This window comes from Prosopis cineraria, unplaced genomic scaffold (genome assembly GCF_029017545.1).
Source record: "Prosopis cineraria cultivar Desert tree isolate PC_DT_omini unplaced genomic scaffold, ASM2901754v1 PC14, whole genome shotgun sequence".
Taxonomy (NCBI): Eukaryota; Viridiplantae; Streptophyta; class Magnoliopsida; order Fabales; family Fabaceae; genus Prosopis; species Prosopis cineraria.
Window position 1 is genome coordinate 28,100,870 of NW_026555345.1, and position 21,095 is coordinate 28,121,964.

The window sequence follows — 21,095 nt, forward strand, 5'->3', positions numbered from 1 at the left end:
CAATCTTCCCTCTTATAGAAATAGTTATAAGCTTCCATATGATATGACTTTCAATAAAAAGATTGATAGGTGAAACTTCTATTCATTATTATTTTTTCTAATAAAATAAATAAAAAATGGCACGATCAAAGCGTCAAAAGTGACTTACACGTGTATATGAACATATAAAATATTAAAAAGAAGCAGCGTTTTCGGAATACACTTTTGCCCTTGGTAAAAAGGTTAAAATTAACCACCCAAATGCTCTCATCCGACAAGATAATTAGAAACAAACTAAAGTACTAATGTTCAGTGAATCGTTAGATACAAATGTTAAAAATCAGAGCATAAATAAAATGAAATAGTATTCTATATAATAATAAAATGATGATATTACTTTACCTGAGTTTGTTTAATAATTTTTTATTTAGTTCACCCCAGCTCGTGTAGAGTATTCGTAGGGAGGAGAGCACACGTGTGACCAATGAAGAGAGGCAAAAGAGAAGGCTTTTGGGGCGTCAAATTTCACTGTTCAATAATTAGTCTACTACCCTTCTCAAAAAGCAATTGCCACAGGCGCCCGCCACGTGGATAATATGAGCCACATCAATGATTAGTCTACGACACAATTCCCAGAATACCCCTAGATCGGCACGTGCCAGCCCTTAAATGCGCCACTTTGCACTTTTAACGTAAATTGCCAAGCACCAAAGCCTCTGTAGCGTTGTCTGGGTGAAACCAGCTCAGCTCAACAAAAATTTGGCGGCTTCATTTGTGTCCTTCTCTTACCAACTTCAACACCAAAATAGGTGTCTATTTTTAATCTGTCTTAATTTAACTATACTATTTTAATGTTTTTAATTATTTAAGTGCTCTATCATAACTATAAGTGTTAACATTTTAGGAGGATGGATTAAAAATGTCAAGCTTCTAATGTCAAGTCTAAAGTTCAATATGATTGAATATAGTACATATTAGAGAACAATATTTTTATATGAAAAAATATACCAATTGTATAAATTTTTGTACAAAAATCGATTTACAGCAAGCGCATTCATTCGGGCAGGAAAAAACAACATTAAATGCATCAGTATAATATGCTTTTAAAATTATTATTATTTTTTCAAAAAAGTAGTAGCATCTTTAAAATGGTGCCAGGAAGAATCAGAGTCTATTACATATAGTGAATTGGGGCTGTATGTGTGTGTGTGTGTGTTTTTTTTTTGGGTGTTAATCACATTATCAATAGTGCACGAGTAGTATATAATTTAGTTTTCATATTTAATAAAGCACTTAGGAATCTGTTTCACTCTGTAATTTTTTAATGACCAACCCTTTGAAATGTTAACTTCAGAGTTCAGACAATTTATAATCATGCAGTACTCTATATTGAGCACAATAATAAAAAATTATTAGGTTAGTAATTTTTTTTATAAACGATAATGTCGTAATCAAAATCAATAATATATCTATATATATATATATATGAAGGTCACAACTCACAAGTTGGCAGCCAAGTTAGCTGGCCACTCGTTTTTATATATTCATTTCTTAATTCTTAATTTTCTTCTATTCTCTCTTCTTCTCCCAAGTCCTACCTCACCAGAAGAGGCCAGAGAGAATAATTGCTCTGATAATTGAAAGAAATTGTTTTTCTCTTTACATTTTGACTTTGCTTTGATTCGCTCCCTGCCTCTTCACAAAAATCGGCCTGCCGATTGCTCTCTCTTCATCTCCTTCTCAAGATTACACATTCACCTTCCCCATCGTGCAAATTAAGATCTGTGCTTTGACCTCTAACAGGTTCAGCCTTTCTCCCTCCTTTGCTCTTTTTTCCTTTTTCTCATCTGAAAATCTCTGCTGCCTCTGGTCGCCGGCTGGCGATCTTTTCGGGTTGTCTTAGAGATTAAGGTTTTCAGGTTAATGGGTTCGAGTTTTCTTCCCACGAGACGCCATTGAAGTTCCTCAATCTCCATCTCTTTTGCTCGCTAAATACTTCAAATCTTTTTGTAATTTTCCGCTTCCTATCTCTCTATGCGTGGCTCGGGGATTGGACTCTGTAATGCTGAGGTCAGAGATTTCCCAAACAGGGTCTAGCAGCCTCTCCGGTCAATTGGGTCGCTTCAATTTCTGGCGCTACAGATCGTAGAGAATCAATTTCCTCAGAGATCTAGAACTCTCGCTGGTTTCGGATTCACACACTTTTTACATTACTGAGCTGAGGGAGAAGAGTAGAGAGAAGAGTGACATTGAAGATGTTGAGGATGAGGAATAATAATATCAACAAGACAAATGGGTTTTCACCTATGAACGGAAGCTCGGGAGTGGCCGGCGCCGGCGCCGAGTCAAGGTCTCACGAGTGGGAAATGAGACCGGGAGGAATGCTGGTCCAGAAGCGAACCGCCGACTCGGATCGGAACTCGGCTCTGGTGCCGACAATTAGAGTTAGGGTTAAATACGGGTCAATCTACCACGAAGTCAATATTAGTTCTCAAGCTACATTTGGTAATAACTCTGCCTCTCTGCTTCAAAAATTTTTCTTTCTTTTACATTCTTCGGTAGTCTCACGCATAAGTATTTTCTTGCTTCTGTGTTTGCAGGGGAATTGAAGAAGATGCTATCAGGGCCAACAGGGTTACATCACGAAGACCAGAAGCTATTTTTTAAAGACAAGGAGAGAGATTCAAAAGCGTTTCTTGATATCACGGGGGTCAAGGACAAATCGAAGCTAGTTCTGACGGAGGACCCTATCAGTCAAGAGAAAAGGTTGCTGGAGATAAGGAAGAATGCGAAGATGGAGAAAGCTGCAAAATCTATCTCTCAAATCAGCTTGGAAGTAGATAGGCTCGCAGGACGGGTATATGCTTCTTATTTAACTCAAACTTGATGATTTTTCTCTGTGGGATTGACAATTTGAAACGAAATGCTTGAGTTGTTTGAGACTGATGGATTTTTTATGGAAATTTGGTTAGGTGTCTGCTCTTGATTCAATAATTAGTAAAGGTGGCAAAGTCGCAGAATCAGATGTTCTTGGTCTTATTGAACTTTTGATGAACCAATTGCTCAAGTTGGACGGTATTATTGCTGATGGAGATGTCAAACTGCAGAGAAAAATGCAGGTAAATTCTGGTGAATTTTGAATCAGGGAAATGTGGCTTTTGTTCTCTGAATCCTACCTCTGATTGTTCCTTGAAGCATATCCATTAACCTCCTTATTTTGTATTTTTTTAAGAATAATGACCGAACGACAATACATTTCCTCCATTTTGAATTCATGTAATCATGTCATGTATGCATTCTGAGTTCTGATGGCATCTTGGGATTGAAGGTGAAAAGAGTTCAGAAGTATGTTGAAACTCTGGACATGTTGAAGATCAAGAACTCTATGCCCGGTAGCAATGGAGGCGATGCTCCAATGCAGCAGCCTCAACACAAGAAAAATTCAAATGGCCAGAGCCGATTAGCCCCAATTCATGAACAGCCTTTACAGATGCAATCAAACGAGCATATTGATCTATTAACCCCAATTGAGGAGCCACAATTTTCCCAACCGAGGAACTCAAATGGGCATTCTCCATTGATTCAGCAGCAACAAGCATCAGCAGATTCTTCTTCAACCTCAGGTGTTGTAGTTACCACCAAGTGGGAGACATTCGAGCCTGCACCACCATTGATCCCGGCGACATCGTCAACCTCGGCGAACAATAATTCCGTCCATCCCAGGTTTAACTGGGAATTCTTCGACTAAATATATCAGTGAAGCATACCACGTGTCTTGTAATTGTGTGGATGTGATTTGGGTTTGTGTTCCTTCCACTCGGAGTGTTAAATGTTTCTTCTAAATTCTTTTCTGTATTTAGATTTGTTTAGCAACCCTACCAGCCTGCCCTTTAGTTCAACGGAAATAAATGGTGTTGCTATGAATTTTTCTTTTCCTTTTTTCTTTTTGTAATTTTTGGTATCATGGTCAGGTGTCCTTGGATCTTGTCCAAGACTATATTATACCTTCCTCAGCAGTCATAAACGATTGCTATGGTATTGATAATCATAAATCTGTTCCTTTCCTGTGACTTTGGTGTCCCTGAATTTTATTTCCATCTGTAAGATATTATTGTTGGCAATTGACGATGTTAAGATGTAATCACTGCAATTCAACATTTTTTTGTTGAAACCCTTTTTTATTTTTTTAGATTTCAAATCCCACATAATTGGCTGCTTGAAATCTTTGTTTCAACGTTCGTGTACTCTATTTTTATACGAAAGATTAACAATAAACGCTGTACTATTGAAGATCATAAAATATATTTAAATTAATTCATGCGCAAGTTTTTCAAGGAAAAATAGAAAAATGTTAAGCCTTGAAATTTTACGTGATGTCATTGGCCTAAAAAAAAACAAAGAAAGAAATTTTACGTTATGTATGGTACATGCTGATGTCAAACAGAGGTTTATATATAAATGAAAAATGCTTTTTTATTTTTATTTTTTAAAAATAATGTAAATTGAGAAGAGAAGCAAAAACATCAATATATAACAAATTTTATATGATTTTTTTTTTCGGTGTGTGTACACACACATATTTCAACTGAAATGAACAATTATTTTATTATAAGGTCACAGAAAAATCCAAGCAAGGAGCAAGCAAATCAAAACATGTTATAGTTCAAAAAGTTTTTAGGGGTGGAACAATAAAGAATCTTAATATCTAAATCATCACTAGAAGCTACGTGAGCAAGCTAGTTAATGCATTGTTTGCTTATATAAAAATATTGTCAAAAGTGATCTACAAATTGTCTAGTGTTTTGTATATAGTGAGATCGGAGATTTTCTTGATAAGTTCAGTCCAAGGAGGGCTGAAATGAACAAGTCCATGACATGGTTTATGTAATTATTGGGGCCTTAGGAACGTAGAGTAATATTAATTAAAAAGGAAGTGATGAGAAAGGAGAAATGCTGAAAAGGGGAAGGGAATGATAGGAAGAGGCAGTTGAAGGGGAAGGGAATTGATGATACATTGCTTGTTGTGGGGGCTACAGGGTCACAAAAAGATGAGGGCATCTTGTAAAGCGGCTCTATTCTTTTTCTCCTGTGGAGCAGCAATCAATGAAGAAGGGATTGAGCCAATCAGAGCAAGACGTGCTTCCAAACACCACTCTCAAGCCCTGCATTAGAATTCGCTCTCTTGAGCTTTGCATTTCCTTATGCTGACATCTGCGTCTCCATGTTTGGCCTTCAAGCAAAGCTTCCCTGCCCTGTCTGTGGAGTGAAGGGTAAGCCTATTCCTTCTCTTCACTTCTGGATCATTCACCTTCAATGCCACACATCATTCTTTTTGTTAAATGAAATTCACTTTTCAAGGCATGTCCTTTTGAGCACCGCATGACATTTTTAGTATAAACTCATGTTTCCAACAAACACACCAATGAAAGTTCCATGCCTCCTAATTGGAATGATAGAAGCCACCCTATTTATAAACTATGAATAGTACTATCTCCCACCACAGTATAATCTTTCAATAATATCTCTATCCATGTAGAAATTGGTCTTATCTCTTATGGAAATGCCCACAACATGTTAAAGACATCATTGTGTTGTAACTGTTCAAATAACTATTATATCTATTGTTCATAGACTCTTCGATTAAATCTAATTCGAATAAAATTAATTAAAAAGATAAATATTATCCCATTTGTAAAATATGAGAGCAATTTGGACGTAGTCTAATAGAAAAGTGAAACTATTGGCAACAAATATTTGTATGTGTGTGTATGGTGCAGTTATTTTACTAAAGAAACTAGCGTTAATTAAATTTAAAACATTCTGGTGGTTCTGATTTCCTTTTTTTTTTTTTTTGAATGAAAAAAAGTGTCACAACTAACCACGTAATACAAAAAGTAGAAGGTACGAAATACACCTTTCTAGGAGATACAATAATTGAAATGGACAAAGTAAGGTTGTTTTAGCTTCTCGTTGATTGTGTTGAATAGTGTTGGGCTTTTGTCAGGAAAAATGACACTTGGGACCTGGACAATTAAAACTCCCGTAGATGGGTGAGGCCATTGACTATATTTACAAAAATATTATTCATAATTCCTAAAGTTATAGATTTCAAATATTCTGTCAGAATAAAAATTATTAATTAATTTGGAGGGAAAATAATGATAGCTTTAAAATATCACAATAATGAATAATCTTTAGTTCTTGGTTAAAAAAAAAAATTCACCGAATCATGTCCCTTGAATATTGTCCACTAATTTTATAGACCTCCAACTCTACTTTGGTTAGACATGGAACTGAAAGGATAGAACGTAGGCTTTATGAAGGGCATGTAAGTGAGCAGAAGGAATCATAAAGAAGGCATCACAGTTTGTCGGCTCACAAGTCATAATCAACCCTCGCATTTCACCCACACATCGAATATTCTTGTAATCACTTTTAAATAACTATATTCAATTTAAATGAGCTTCTAATTCCTATTAGATATATATTCTCATAATTCAATGTATTAGTAATTAGCAATACACTTTATCAAGAAAAAAAAGTAATTAGCAATATAACCCACAAATATTGGGACCTAAATGTATATCAAGCTGAAGAAGGCTTCTGTATCCTTCATCAATTAGAAGGGTATATTGCTCTTAATGTAGAATTCGACTTCACTTCGACTTCACTTCTGTGTAATGGGCAAACTTAGCCAGCCAATTTAGGTAGTTGTTGTTCTTTTAAAAAAAATATATATTCACAACTGACTTTCTAATTGTGCGTCAAAAGTTCTCAAATATCTTCAGCTATATTAAATAAAGGGGAGATCTCTGCATATTCTTTCATACAAAGAATATATTATCGCTCGAAAATATAAAATTAAAATTAAGCTGCTCAGATCAATACAAATACAACTGTTTACTTCTCTTTTTAATCCTTTTCCAGCAACGGGTTCCACAAACTTCACAGGACAAATCTCAAATACATAAAATTTGAAAGACATTTCCCCAAAGCTGAGAATATTAATTGAAAATCCGAACTCTTCTCCCGAAATCGTGGTCCCTGAGAATTGGGCTTGTTCCCGATCTTGTTATTAATCATTTGGTTCCTCTTGCAACTTAATGTCATCATATTAGGCTCGTATCTCTTTTAGGCCCAAACAGAGCTGTAGGCCTCTCCTTTTTCATTCTATGTCTTTTTAGTTTTTACCCATGTAGAAAAATTTAAAGAATTAACCAATTAGCTTATTCAATTCAATTATAATGTAAGCTCATTTATTATTTGTCAGAATTTGTTTCTACCAGACATACCCCTCCAACCAATTTCACATCTGCAGCGAATTTCAGATTTCTTCATTAGAAAATATCTCGAGCTGCGCCTCTTTGTCGTCTCCTCCCATGCATCTCCAGTCCGATCTTCAACCTGCTCGGCCTTACGCCATGAGTTCATCCCCAGTGCTCCTCACTGATATAAATTCTCAGTACTTGGCTTCCCATTTTCGGTTTATGAATTAGGATCATGTCTTGGCTTGTGAATTCTTCCCGTGGGCTGAGGACAGTGGTGTGGGATAAAAGAAATGATACTTGAGAGAAGATCTACAATAGATTTACGAAAATGGGTTTATGGACGGGGATCAGATGTTCAGGCTCAGATGGGCACACAATGGGATGAGAAATAAATAATAATAATAATAATAATAATAATAATAATAATAATAGTAATAGTAATAGAAAAGTAAATTCTTATGCTAAAATGTAATAATTTTGTATTTATTAAATAGGTTTCAATAAATTTAATGATATTATATACAATTTTATTAATATTTACATTTTAAAAAAGTAATTTTTATGATAATTTATACATTTAAAATTGATTTTGATTAAATAATTATTCAAACATCTTCAATTCTATCAAAATTGATTTCAGAAAAATAATATCCAAACATAATCATATTATAACAAAATTAATTATAATTAAAATCAATCATATTAATTAATTAATCCAAATGGGCCGTATGCTTTTCCAAGATATAATTTCCATATACATATAATTTAATCAACTTTTGTTTTGTTTATATTTAATTAGTTTAATCAAACTATAATGTGTTATACATTCTTGAAGGAGAAGAGAGATTAACAGCCGCAGACGCTGAATTTATCACACATTTATATTAATAATTTATCGATCACAGAGCAGCACCATCTAATTAAGCTTTTCTTCACAAAGAAACAAGTTATTGGGAAAAAAGAGTTCGAGGATGAGTTATTTTAAGTTTTAATGAGTCAAACGATGAATTGTTTAAAACCGACCTCACGTACGTTCAATGAGGCAATCACGTTGCAGTCCTTGGCGATATAAATTAGTTAATAACAATGATCCTTTCCAATTTTAGCCAAAAAGAACTGGATTGATCATTAATTGTGGCAGGAAATAATACAGGGTTGAGTGTTTTAAATAAAAGATATAAATATTTTTAAAAGCATAACATATTATATATATATTTATATAATATTTTACAGTTATATTAATATACACAGTAAATAATACTCAAAATAAACCGAAATATTTAAAGATAAAATTACTAATATATGTTGCATGGTATAATAAATCCACGCGAAGTAAAAATGATAGAATTCAATAAACACCATAAAATACTAATATGAAATACTGAAATTTTGCTTTAGACAAAAATAAAAAATAAAAAACTGTTTAAATATCAAAATTATCCATTTTTTTACAATTTTTATACCTTTTTTAAACTCATTTTTTATTGATTTTTCACCCAATGAAATTTAAAGATCAACTAAACCAAAGTTACCACTGCTTAATTTTTTTTATTGGATACAAGTATTTTTTTTTAATATGTTAAAAGCAATCCTTTTCGATACACACATATTTATTTAAATAAGTGTATCCATGTATATGGATTGGAGTTGATCATAAAAATTCCAGCTGCAGAAAAAGAAGTCTAATATACTTATCCTCTAGTCTGACTTTACAGCTGGAGGTGCTTTTGAAAATAACATATCATATATTTTCTTTCACCCCAATACATTAACAAATTAGACCTCAATCCACTCCTTCTTCAACATCTTTATCTCTCAAGTGTCAATATTCATGTATACCCACTCCAAGTCTATTTATATAATTATATAAATAGATCCGAAGGGTATATAATAACAATAATAAGAGGAAGTTAGAACGTTGAGTGCATTAGTTCAACAGTGAAATGATGTAGGATTATGATGCAAGAATATACAAAGTGGATGTAAAAGCTTAATTTTCAATAGTGATCACAATCAGTATCAATGATCTATGGTCCTTCATATGTGTTGTATATGCTTCTACAACTGTTGAGGAACCATTGGGTCAAGTGGATTGAATCTCTCATGATAGAGATTTACAAGCTCGGTGGGATTCAATCCCTTTTTAAATATTGAAATGGAGAAGAAAAATCAAATGATAAGGAAATAAATTATGAGGTGAAGGAAAGGTACAAAAGCATGCGAGATAATATTTTCAAAGTTGCAATTAATTGCACTCTAGCTAGTTGCAAACATAATTGAATGTCGGGCATGGAAGAGCACGAAGTGTGTTATTTAATTGATTTAGGCTTAGAGAGAGAGAGAGAGAGAGAAGCAAGTTGAGAGGAAATGGTGGCGGAGATGAAGAGGTGATGGAAACGTACGTAGTACCCAGAAAACCCGAAGAGGAGACCAACCAAACCCTACAAAAGAAAATAATCATACATAGGGCAAATGACAATTAAGAACTCTATAAGATCATTAATTACAATTAGGGATCCTCAATTATTAAAATTTCAATAATGAACTATGACCTTTACTTGAAATTAAAAACATATGAGTTAAAATCAAGAAAAGACACTACTGAAATTATTATTATAAGTTGGGACTATTGTTAATCTTAATTAAAAAAATCAGGATCCACACTTAAAAATGATATATATTGACAATAGTTTCAACTTATAGTACTTGAGATCTGGTTTTTTGAATAATAATAGTAATTTTAGTAGTGTTTTTTCTTAATTTTTCAAGTGATATACTTATATCTTGATAAGTATAAAAATTTATAAGTGATTGGTTTCATATTTAGAAGTGACTTTTGTAAATTTTTAAGTGACTTTTATAAGTAACTTTCAAAAATTTTACAAGTGAATTTTAGTTTCATAAAGAAAAACAATATATTATTCTTAAGTGTAATTTTTAGTTTTTTAATTAAGATTAACAATAGTCTCAACTCATAATAACAATTTCAATAATGTCTTTTTTTTTTGTTTTAAACACATATTTTTCATCCAAGTACGGATTATAATTCATTATTGAGATTTCAATAATTCAAGATCCCTAATTATAATTAATGATCTTATGGGATCCTTAATTATCATTTTCCATATTCATAAGACCCTCACTTGTCTCCATCACAGGGAGCCGTTGCCTTTCTTGTTGCCACTTTCTTCTCATGATCTCTTCCTCGCTCATCGCCAACTTTCATACTTCATGCTTTTCTATATTCTCAATGTTTTTATTGTTAAATTATTTAAATATGAGTGAATTTAAATCAATGTAAAAAATCTCATTTAGGATAAAGTTGAGCTCAATAATTAATATAAAATATTTTTGCACAGCTCTCATGTTTATTTGTCATCCCCTTCTGAGTAATCGCTCATATTTCTGACAACTGTTATCAAAAATCAGTTTTGTCCCAAGAGCTAAGAACCTGTTGTCAGCCCTTGTTCTTAAGTTATAATACATTTTACCATCTGCATACGAATAATCGGGGGAAAACTAAAATCATGACACATGCATATACACTAGCTATTTGGCTAATTGTCTTGCCTATGGCTTGTCCAACTTCTCCACTATTCAAAAGTTATCATTTGATTATTGGAATGTGAAGGAATATAATTTAATTTCTTGAGTTTATCGTTAATCGGGATCAGTGTAACATAGCTTATATTATTGTGTATACAAAAATCCATATAACTCGGATTTTGGTCTGTTTTTTTACTGGCTTCATATCGCAAGTATCGCTGACACCAAATTAAAAATTTATATTTTAAATTGAAAATATACAATTATCAATCTCTATAATTTTATCGAATTTTGTTTTTAGTTCTTATAGTTTTTTTTTGTATTTTTAATACCCATGGTTTCAACAAGATTGGGTGACGTCATTTGTTACTCAAGTCTCAATGGTTTCAATAGGATTGAAAATACTGGAAGAAATAAACAGGAGCTAAAGTAAAAATTTAATAAAACTATAGAAGTGAATAATTTTGTTTTTGCTTTCAAATTTCGTCACTCAGATTATTTAATTTTTTTTAATTTCATAGGACTTGAACTATTAATTATTTTGGTGTGAGTATTCATTTAAATTACTTGTTTGAACTTAGGACACTCGGTTTTATAATTTATTTTTGATTCATCTAGCAAATGAATTTGCTTGACAAATAAACCAGGATTTCTTCTTTCTGAAGTACGTTATATATAATAATGTATTGGGAGATGGAACTTTCATTTTCAATCCCTATATATTATTTAATACATCTGCCTTACATATGTCGTATGTAGTAAGGTTTGAAGCAAACTGGAAAGGTACTGTTACTTTTGAGGACAAAGTCACAAAACAAAACGAAATCTGAGCTTGCGTAAACGTGTTGGCTTTGTTTTACAAGTTGTATATCATGGAATACTTTGCGGCCTTTGATTTTCTTTTTCAAGCGTTTGTGAAGTACTAGTCAATACTGCTATCATTTTTAATATTAAATTTTCACCGAGACATGCGGGTGAAGAGTAACGAAAATGACACCACTTGATCTTTACTCAAAGCTCACGTTTGGACATCTACTCATGCAGTCAGGGCTAGCTCGATTTTTGTCAATACTCGAATTTATAAGTCCTTCCACTCACACACTTAGACATTCCTAACAATTATTATTATGATGATAAGGGGGCAAACCTAGAAAAAACTACCAGCTGAGGGATAGCAACACCCCACAAATCTATAATCTCAAAGGGCTAGTTAAAAAACTAAACCTGTCAGCTTAATTCAGACTCCAATTATATTAATACTTAGGTCGAAAGGAACAAGTGTTAGACACATCAAATTTTGCATTTGAAGGTGTTGTGGATGATACGCGCAAATGTACAATATCAAATCGATAAATCGTTCTTTTGCTTTGAAAATTTGGGAATGCATATCAATGTTATAACGAGCCTGAATTCTTTATGTAGTTAGGAGGAAAAGGTGAAGTTGTGTGAAGGAAATTAAAGTAAATTATATAATTAAGGGTTAAGGTGCAAAAAAACCTACTAAGTGGTCGGCTAAGAGCATTTAGTAGTTTAAAGTGAAAAAAAGATAAAAATACTTATAACTTTATCAAAGTTGGTATAAAAGTGACAAAACCATTAACTTGCCTAATGCCATTAGTTTTTTGTGTTAAATATTGACTGTGCTTATTTCATGTCAATCTTTGTTAATTTAAATTAAAAAAGGACAAAAATAGTCACAAAGTCATCAGCTAGGAGCATCCAGCAATCTAAAGTAAGAAAAAAAGGCAAGAATACCTATAATATTACTTTAGTAGGTGCAATAGTGATCAATCCATTAAATTTCTTAAATGTTAACTATTTAGCTAACACACAAGCAAAAGTTGACCATTTTTTCACTGATGTGAATAAAAAATATTTTCAAGTAAAATTTTACGAAGGTTAATCAGTTATTATATTAATACCATGTGGAAAAATGTCATTTTGAGTGCACGCCAAGTTAAATAGATTGCTTCTTTTCAGTAGTGCCTGAAGCCATTTGAGGATTTAGAGCTTCATCGTGAATGGAATTGCTTAAGGTTATACCAATGTTCTTAAGGTAGGTGGCGTAAAAAATATATACAGTCACGAAGGTGTTACGAGCAAAGACAACCTCTGTCATGAAGTGCTTGCATTCTTTGCAGTGAGCCACAACCTCTTCATTTTTTATCTTTGATTGTGTGCAGTCTATCTAACTGTGTTGAATCTCAAGTTTTGCAGACAAAAAAAAAAGACCAAACCATTAACTTGCCTAATGCTATTAGTTTCTAGTGTTAAATGCTCATTATGCTTGTTACATGTCAATCTTTGCTGACGTTGATTGAAAAAGAGCAAAAATAGCCACAAAATCATCATCTAGGAGCATCCAATAGCCTAGATTAAGAAAAAGGGTAGGAATACCTATAATATTACTTTAGTAGTGTAATAATGACGAATCTATTAAATCCTTTAAATGTTAATCATTTAGCTAATATGTAAGCAGAAGTTAACTATTTTTTCACTGATGTAAACAAAAAATATTTCCAAGTAAAAATTTTACAAAGGTTAATTGGTCATCATATGAATACTATATGAGAAAATGTCATTTTGATTGAACAACAAGTTAAATAGATTGCTTCTTTTCAGCAGTGTCGGAAGCCATTTGAGGATATAGAGCTTTATTGTGAATGAAATTACTTAAGGTTATACCAATGTTCTTAAGGAAGGTGGCATAGAAGATGTGTATAGTTACGAAGCTGTCACGGGCAAAGACAACTTGTTTCATAAAGTGCTTGCGTTCTTTGTAATGAGCCACAGCCTCTTCATTCTTGATGTTTGATTGTGTGCAATCTATCTGACTATGTTAATCTCAAGTTTTGCAGACAAAAAAATGAGTGGAGAGAGAAGGATATATGAAGGGGATGGGATACGTGGTGATGGAAAGAAATCATGTATCACATGAATTTTGATAGATTAGTCATTATTGCACTTAAAAAAATAACGTTATGGGTACTCTTACTCTTTTCTCTCTTTAAGTTATTGGATGCTTTAGGCTGACGCCTTTATAGGTATTTTTGTCCCTTTTTTAGTCGACGTTAATAAAGATTGACAAGTGGCAAGTACAATCAGCATTTAACATTGAAAACTAATGGTATTAAAGCAAGTTAACGGTTTGATAAATATGAATTCCTTTAAGTGATAATTTTAAGGTACTTGAAATAATTATTTTTTATGCCATGGATTAATGGCTAGGAAGTTTCAAATTATGCCACGTGACAGAGGAAATTAAAATAAAAAAATGTGCACCATAAATCAGTCACGAAATACAATCTTCATTATCTAGCAGCATACCCTCAATCTCTATATATAGTTTATTGGTCATTAAGAAGAAAATTGTTAATTTAATACTAAGAAAACTAAGAATTTTGAGAGTGACGCCCATTACTCAGGAATAGCAAATCTTTTAAACGAAAGAAGTTGAAGAAACCTCACCCAACAGATAATCTTGACAAGACGTTATCTTTCATATAAAGAAACCCTTACTAGCTACTTCACATATAATTTTCTTGGAAGGAAAGACTTACGTTTAACATGTGTCATAACTAGGAATCGGAATCGGTTAATTCATACCTAAACAAGAGCTCACATTCTCCATTCATAATAAAGTAATTATTTATATGTGTACACACACACACATATATATATATATATATTCATACACACACACATATAAAAATAATTAAAAAAACGATAACTTTATTCTAATGCGATTTTTGACAAACGTTGGTGGGTATTAAACATCTGTGCTTAACACACACACACACACACACAAGGGGTATACACATAGGCAAAAGCTGACGCAGGCCAAATCAAGAATAAATTAAATACAAGATAGGTGCTTGACATTTGAGAACCAAGTGGGCAGTTTGGGCTTTGTTTAGTCTTAAACTCATAATGATCTCCCACATGCGTACGTCTTCTAGAAGGGAAGAGACATGTCTAGCTAAGATATGCAACCACATCGTGAATACGAATTATACTTAACTATTTATGGACATGTTTTTTATTTTCATTCTTTTTAAAAAATCTAAATGGAAGAAATCTTAATCTATAAACTAAGATGGAATCAATGATGAACTCATATACTTGGGGGCAGAACAAATGGGTGGCAAGAAGTAAAGAGCACTACATCTTAACTTAAAAAACTTAAGGTTAAATTGATCCATTTTTTATATTATATATTAAATATTAAACTTAGTTTTATTTAATGTGAAACTTCTCACGCCAGATCAAGTTTAGTCACACATTGACACTTATACATCCTAACAGTTTTTGAGGCAAAACATGTTATGATGCGGTCATTTGTGATAAACTAGAAATAATGTTAAAAGTTAAAACCACATCAGTATTGAAGCTGCAAGGTTAGTACTTATTAGTGTTTAGGATTTTCTTTAATTATCATGAGATGATCACCCTTTTGCTTTTTGAAGATCACATAAGATATATCTATCGTCCTTTCGACTTTCTAGGTTTTAGATCTCACACATACAAAGTCATAATATATATAACGCAGAGTTTGATTAGAGGGAAAGAATCGGCTCCCTAGAAAGCAAGCAGGAAGGAATCGAAGATATAGAGATATCCTAACCGTTCAAGTGTTGAAACATTATGAAGTGTGAAAAGAGAAATCCAAAGACAAAAGACAAGAGATGTGCATATATATATATATATATATATAACGTGGCTTTTGAAAGCCACCAAGAGTGCCTAACTTCAATCATACGTCATGAATTGCGACCATTATATATTATTGAAGAACAAAAGAGAAGAAGAAATATTACTTAAAATTAGGGTCTTTGCTTGTAGCTTTGAAGGCAGGGTACATGCACACACACAGACACACATCTTACTTACGCGTCTTTCTCTTTCTTTTGTCTCCATGTTGCCTGCATACATACAGGTTTTGTTGAATGACTCCCTTGTCTCCTTTCAAGGGTGTCACACCTATGCGTTATCCTTTGCTTTGTTTCACGGTATCATAGCTCAGCTTTGGCCTCCCCTTACTTATTTTTCAAATTTATTCTTTCCATATATATGTACGTAATGTATGTATACTTGTGTGCTTCTTATTTGTTTAATTACGAGACGACTGACCTAACTCGAGTATGAGTCAACTACAGAGATTATCATAAAAGTTGAAATGGTTATTTAGTCTTGGTATTAGTTAGACCTTATATAATATCCAAGTAGTCTTATAGAGTATGAATATTATATCCTCCCTTTTCACATACTAAAAATTGAGTTTCAGCAACTCATCGAACTTAGCGTAATATTCTAATGAATTTTACTGAAACTATGCATTCCCTCTATTTTAAAAATCTCCCTTCATTTTCTTGAACTTGATCGTAATATAACCTTTCCTTTTATTTAAAAATTTTTAGAAACATTTCTTAAAATAAAATAATGGTTTGTGTAATTTTAAGTTTAATTTCAAAAGAGATTTGTGTATTTACTGTTCATCATCCAGTGTTACCTCAAACACATGGGTCAACACAAGTAGAGAGTTTTTCAAAGATATCATTCTCATGAGGGTTTGAGCAAATGAGAGTTAAAAATTTACTATTAGGCTTTGGTTTAGGTTAAGCAAAATCTAGTGTAAGGTTTGTTCAAAAGTAATGTAAATTAAAGCAAAAAGTGTTTTAAAGCAAGTAAAATTTAGTTAAAATTTTGACTTCAAGAGACAAGGATTTAAGATTATCTCTTTCCTTTATATTTTATAAAACTTAAACTAATTCTTAAATTATTTTTAATGACAAGAAGTGTTAGGTCTAAGATCTTAATTTACTTGAAAAAGTTTTCTCAAGTCAAAATTAAGTGTTTATACAAATACTAAAAATTCTCAATCTTTTGAAAATAATAAATGAAAACAAGCTTGAAACTTCAATATTAATTTGACTATAAAGGGTTAGCATTACCAATAAAACTATTCATTTATCTTTGTAAATTTCAAGTTCAATACTATTTTATCTAAGTTTTTCACCTAAATTAGCTTTTTCAAGCACAACTTAAGTGAACAAAATAATTTAAATGGTGACCAAGCACTTCGAAGCATTAAACAAAGGATAAAATAAATACAAATATATCATTAGCTATCAAGAGAGAGGAATAACCAAATCTTAATTCATACAAAGGTTTAAAATTATTCTAGAACAAGATCACTAATTACTCATGTTCTAAAACAAGCTAAAAACATCACAATATTTGAAGCCCATAACATAAATGAGAGAAAATGGAAGAGAAACAGAAAAATGAAAGAAAATCTATTTGAATTTCTTCAAATCTTCAATCCTTAGCTAAATTTCCTTCAAGAACTCCAAACCCTAGCAAAACTTAAGCTTCAAGACCTCTTGAAGTTGTATGTCTGTGTTTGGAGGCATGGAAATGAGCATATAGAACCTTAATTTTTGCTCCAGCAAATAAAACGCACAACAACATTTTTGCTCCATATGCTGCTGCTTATATCCATACATCATGGCATATGGTTATTTTGTAGAAATGCACTGTAGCTTGCACCTAGCACTCATGGAAGTCCTCTCTCTGTACCATATGTTATAGCATACTGCACATGCGCGGCTGCATATGACACAAAGAGCTCAATCTTCATTTGTGGCGCATTATCTACTGCATTTTTGCTTCCAATTTCATCCTTAAGCATCATTTAACTCTATTATCATGATTGCCCATTAGAGGTCATCTAAAATAATAAAAACAACCATGAGATCTTTTAAAGATTAAATCAAGGCAAGACTTTTACAAAAATTGCCAATAAATCCTGACACCAATGCAAAAGCAACGAAAGCCCATTTTCCTAAATTTATAATCAAAATATTCATAATTAAACTAAATAATATATATAAGTGTAGAAAATATGCTCAATTGACATCAATTTTAATAGGTTATCATTTACCTTTCATCGTTTTAGGGAGGATGAGCTTTTTTTTTTTAACCATTTGGTTTTCATCATTTAAAATTAATTCAAATTCAAATTTAAGTGGTGTTTATTCAAATTAGAAGGAGAGTTTTAATATATTTTAACAAAACTTATTATGAAAGTTAATATATTTTAAGTTATTTAGAAGCTCCCTCTCCCTCTCTCTCTATATATATATAGTTTCTCTGTCATCATAAAAAGAGACAATTATTATAACTCTTACTTTCTAGTATATTAAAATTTCTCACTCATTACCTATAAATTGTTGTCCATTACGTTTTCTAAGTTAAATTTTCTGTGTTATCTTTTATTATTATTTTAAAATTTCTCTATAATTTCTAATCGTTTCATTCCTTTTAATTTTGCTTATCTTTTGCACGCTTCCTAGCAAAGATATATGCAAACCTTACTTTTATTTTTAATCAAGTCTAGCAAGTCGGAATAAAACTAAGAGAAATCTATGAATAATTCAAATAAAATGATATAACATTTTTTTTTAACAAATAAAATGATAAGAGGTGAATGAATGTTGTTTAATGCAAATAAACCGTTGGTTACAAATGGTCATTGACATGAATCTGTCTAACATTCTTATACATCATACGGATTTTCATTGAATTTAATAAATTGGTTATCCTTTGAGAGCTCGTGATCACGAAAAGAAAAGACTCTATGGGCAAACCAAACCCTCAAGATGCGAGCAAGACTACTAATTAAATATTAACAACATAATCTGAGATCATGATATCCAGAATATTATTCACGTGATCCAATAACCATAGCCTAAACTACTCCAGGCCTTTGCCATGTTGGCCATTGAAGGTGTGCGTAAAGGCATCATTATTGTAATTGACTGCTAAATGACTTCAAGAAGAGTCGTTTATGGTTTTGATTTCAAATCTTGATGCCATCATTAGCTTCTAATTATCATCACTGGATTACTCCTTTTCTATAGTAGATAGTATAAAGCAAGAAGCTTGTCGTGCACATTGAAGGGCAATTATTTAGACGGCTGCACTGTGTATTATATGTCGAATTCTTTATATTCTTCATATTATATTTTTAAACAAAAAATTCAATGGTTGTTTGATTGAGTTAGGGCATGTTAAGAAATTTAGGAACCTAAGGAAATTATTAGAGTGGCCTAGTACACTGTAATTCCAATCCTCATGCCACTTTTTTTAACTTTTCGAACTATAAAAAATCAGATATTAATTTTTTAATACAATGATTTTAATTTTTCTATTTCAATAAATAATATAGCTAATTTATTCAACATATTTGACGTAAAATAGAATTTAAGAAATTTTTATTTTTATTTTTTTGAGATAGCAATTATTAATAATATATTCTAAATAAGCAATTCATATATGTGAATAAAAAAATCTAATCGTTTAATAAAGTTTAATTTGGAGTGTTAACATCTACTTTTAACATTTTTCTCAATGCTTTTAATTCTAAAAATAAATCCAAACCACCAATATTAGAATGGTCATCATAACTTAAGATTTTTTTTTCAAAATTATTAGGTTGTACACATGTGTAAGTGAATTTAAGATGATGTGAGAAATCTTATATCGAATAAAATTGAGTTTAATAATAACTAATGAATCTTGAGATTTTGAGTTAATATGTGACGTTGTTTCACTAATCTTGCCTGTTTCTCCAATGGTTACTCCTCATTCTTATTAAAGATTAATACGACACCTTTTGAATTCATCCACATCCAAAGTTTTAAATATTTTACATTCAAATAAAAAATCAAAAATAGTTTCACATTCTAAAAATAGTTTTACATTAAATATATTATATGCTGTGACGACTTTTATGATGATAAGAAATTCAAAATGCATGGTATTGAAGCTACATGCATAACGTACGCAGTCATAGACATGTCAAGGACTCTTGTAATTTGACAAATACATATATAATTTTAATTGTGACACTGAACAAGAAAATCTCGAACTATGTATTTAGTAAATAACTGAATATTTTCATCATGATATCAAATCACATCACACATGATACGACCAATATATATTTCTATTTGGATTACTTATAGATTCATTATCATTTAATGTTTAGTTTTTTTTTTGTAATTGCTTCAAAAGCTTAATTAATGCGCGCGCGCGTCACTTTCATATAATGAAAATGAACATACAATATCAGTCGCAAATATCATTGGCAGATCCATATTTGACAATGATCGCCTTCAAGAATATTGAAGATGTTAAGGTCACTTTCGATTATCATCTCCAAATTAGGGTCAAATAAAAGGATCACCAAGAATCGTGAAAATCTAAAATTCTTTGACAGTGACTAAGAGCATCAAATCCGAACTTTTTAATTAACTAAAACTAGCATGTGACCAAAAAAAAAAAAAGCTAGAAAACTAGCAGAGTTTATTTTGATCGCTGCCATTACATTTTGGGCATTAAGTATTTTTAAAGTTATTGTTTAGTATTTTTTATAACTATATATAAATACATTTAATGGCTTCATATAAATCTTTAAATAAAAGCTATTCATTTAGCTGGATGCATGCACCAACTTGCTGCTCGTTTGAAATAAACGGACTAAACTGTACCGTTGAAGTACCAAATTAAAGCCAAATCAATCACATGAATTATATAATTATTGGTGGGCCTTGAACCTATGACCCAAACAACTAACATGATTGTTATTTATTTATTAATAAAATATTATGTTGATGGTAAAAAAGGACAGTGGGGAGTGATTATTTGATTTCAAAGATTTGCATGATTTTATGTTTAATCCAAAATTAGAATATACAGATAGGTTTTACATCTTAAGATGATGAGTTTATAGACCTTTACACTTAAATCCTTTTTATTAACCTAACTCTATTTGACATGAGACTTTCTTTTTTCCCCTTTTTCCCACATCAATTCAAACTTGGTGCCATTGATTTATAATTAAAATTGATTATTAAGATTTATTTTAAGTATAATTAAAAAGAAAAATTGAGGAGTATAATAAAAATAAAGTAAAACCATATTTTTGTGAAAATATATGCGAATACCCTGTTACATGTCAAATACCCATTATATATGTTAAAATTAATTATAAACCAGAAATCATATTTTTCTTAAAAAATTCAAATTGCACCCCTATACATGTCAAAATTAATTATGAATTCAAAATCATAGTTATCTCATAAATTACTATTATTTGCTTTTCAATTATATTTTTCTAAAAATCTTATAAAATATTTTACAATCATGTTGTTGAGTTCATAATTGATGTTGGGTATATATAACGAGCATTTGAATATTTTAAAAAAAATATAATTTTAAATTTATGATTGATTTTTA

General features: G+C 31.4%; 1 protein-coding gene across 2 annotated transcripts; it reads left to right on the plus strand.

Moving 5' to 3' along the window:
- Nucleotides 1–1,502: 1,502 nt before the first annotated feature.
- Nucleotides 1,503–4,049, plus strand: LOC129292116 (BAG family molecular chaperone regulator 3-like). 2 transcript variants are annotated; one of them, XM_054929638.1, is made up of 5 exons: nucleotides 1,503–1,782; nucleotides 1,899–2,484; nucleotides 2,580–2,836; nucleotides 2,952–3,098; nucleotides 3,308–4,049. In XM_054929638.1, exons 2-5 carry the CDS (start codon nucleotides 2,235–2,237, stop codon nucleotides 3,725–3,727), a joined length of 1,074 nt encoding a protein of 357 aa, XP_054785613.1. In that variant the 5' UTR covers nucleotides 1,503–1,782; nucleotides 1,899–2,234; the 3' UTR covers nucleotides 3,728–4,049. The 2 variants fall into 2 exon arrangements, with proteins under 2 accessions (XP_054785613.1, XP_054785612.1); XM_054929637.1 differs by having other exon boundaries at nucleotides 1,503–2,484.
- The last annotated feature ends 17,046 nt before the right edge of the window (nucleotides 4,050–21,095 follow it).

Bases quoted from the DNA above. Each gene is read 5' to 3' on its own strand.
- LOC129292116 (XM_054929637.1), top strand. From the start codon at position 2,235: ATGTTGAGGATGAGGAATAATAATATCAACAAGACAAATGGGTTTTCA. The intron at 2,485-2,579 runs GTAATAACTCTG...CTGTGTTTGCAG, and splicing joins TAGTTCTCAAGCTACATTTG to GGGAATTGAAGAAGATGCTA. The intron at 2,837-2,951 runs GTATATGCTTCT...AAATTTGGTTAG, and splicing joins TAGATAGGCTCGCAGGACGG to GTGTCTGCTCTTGATTCAAT.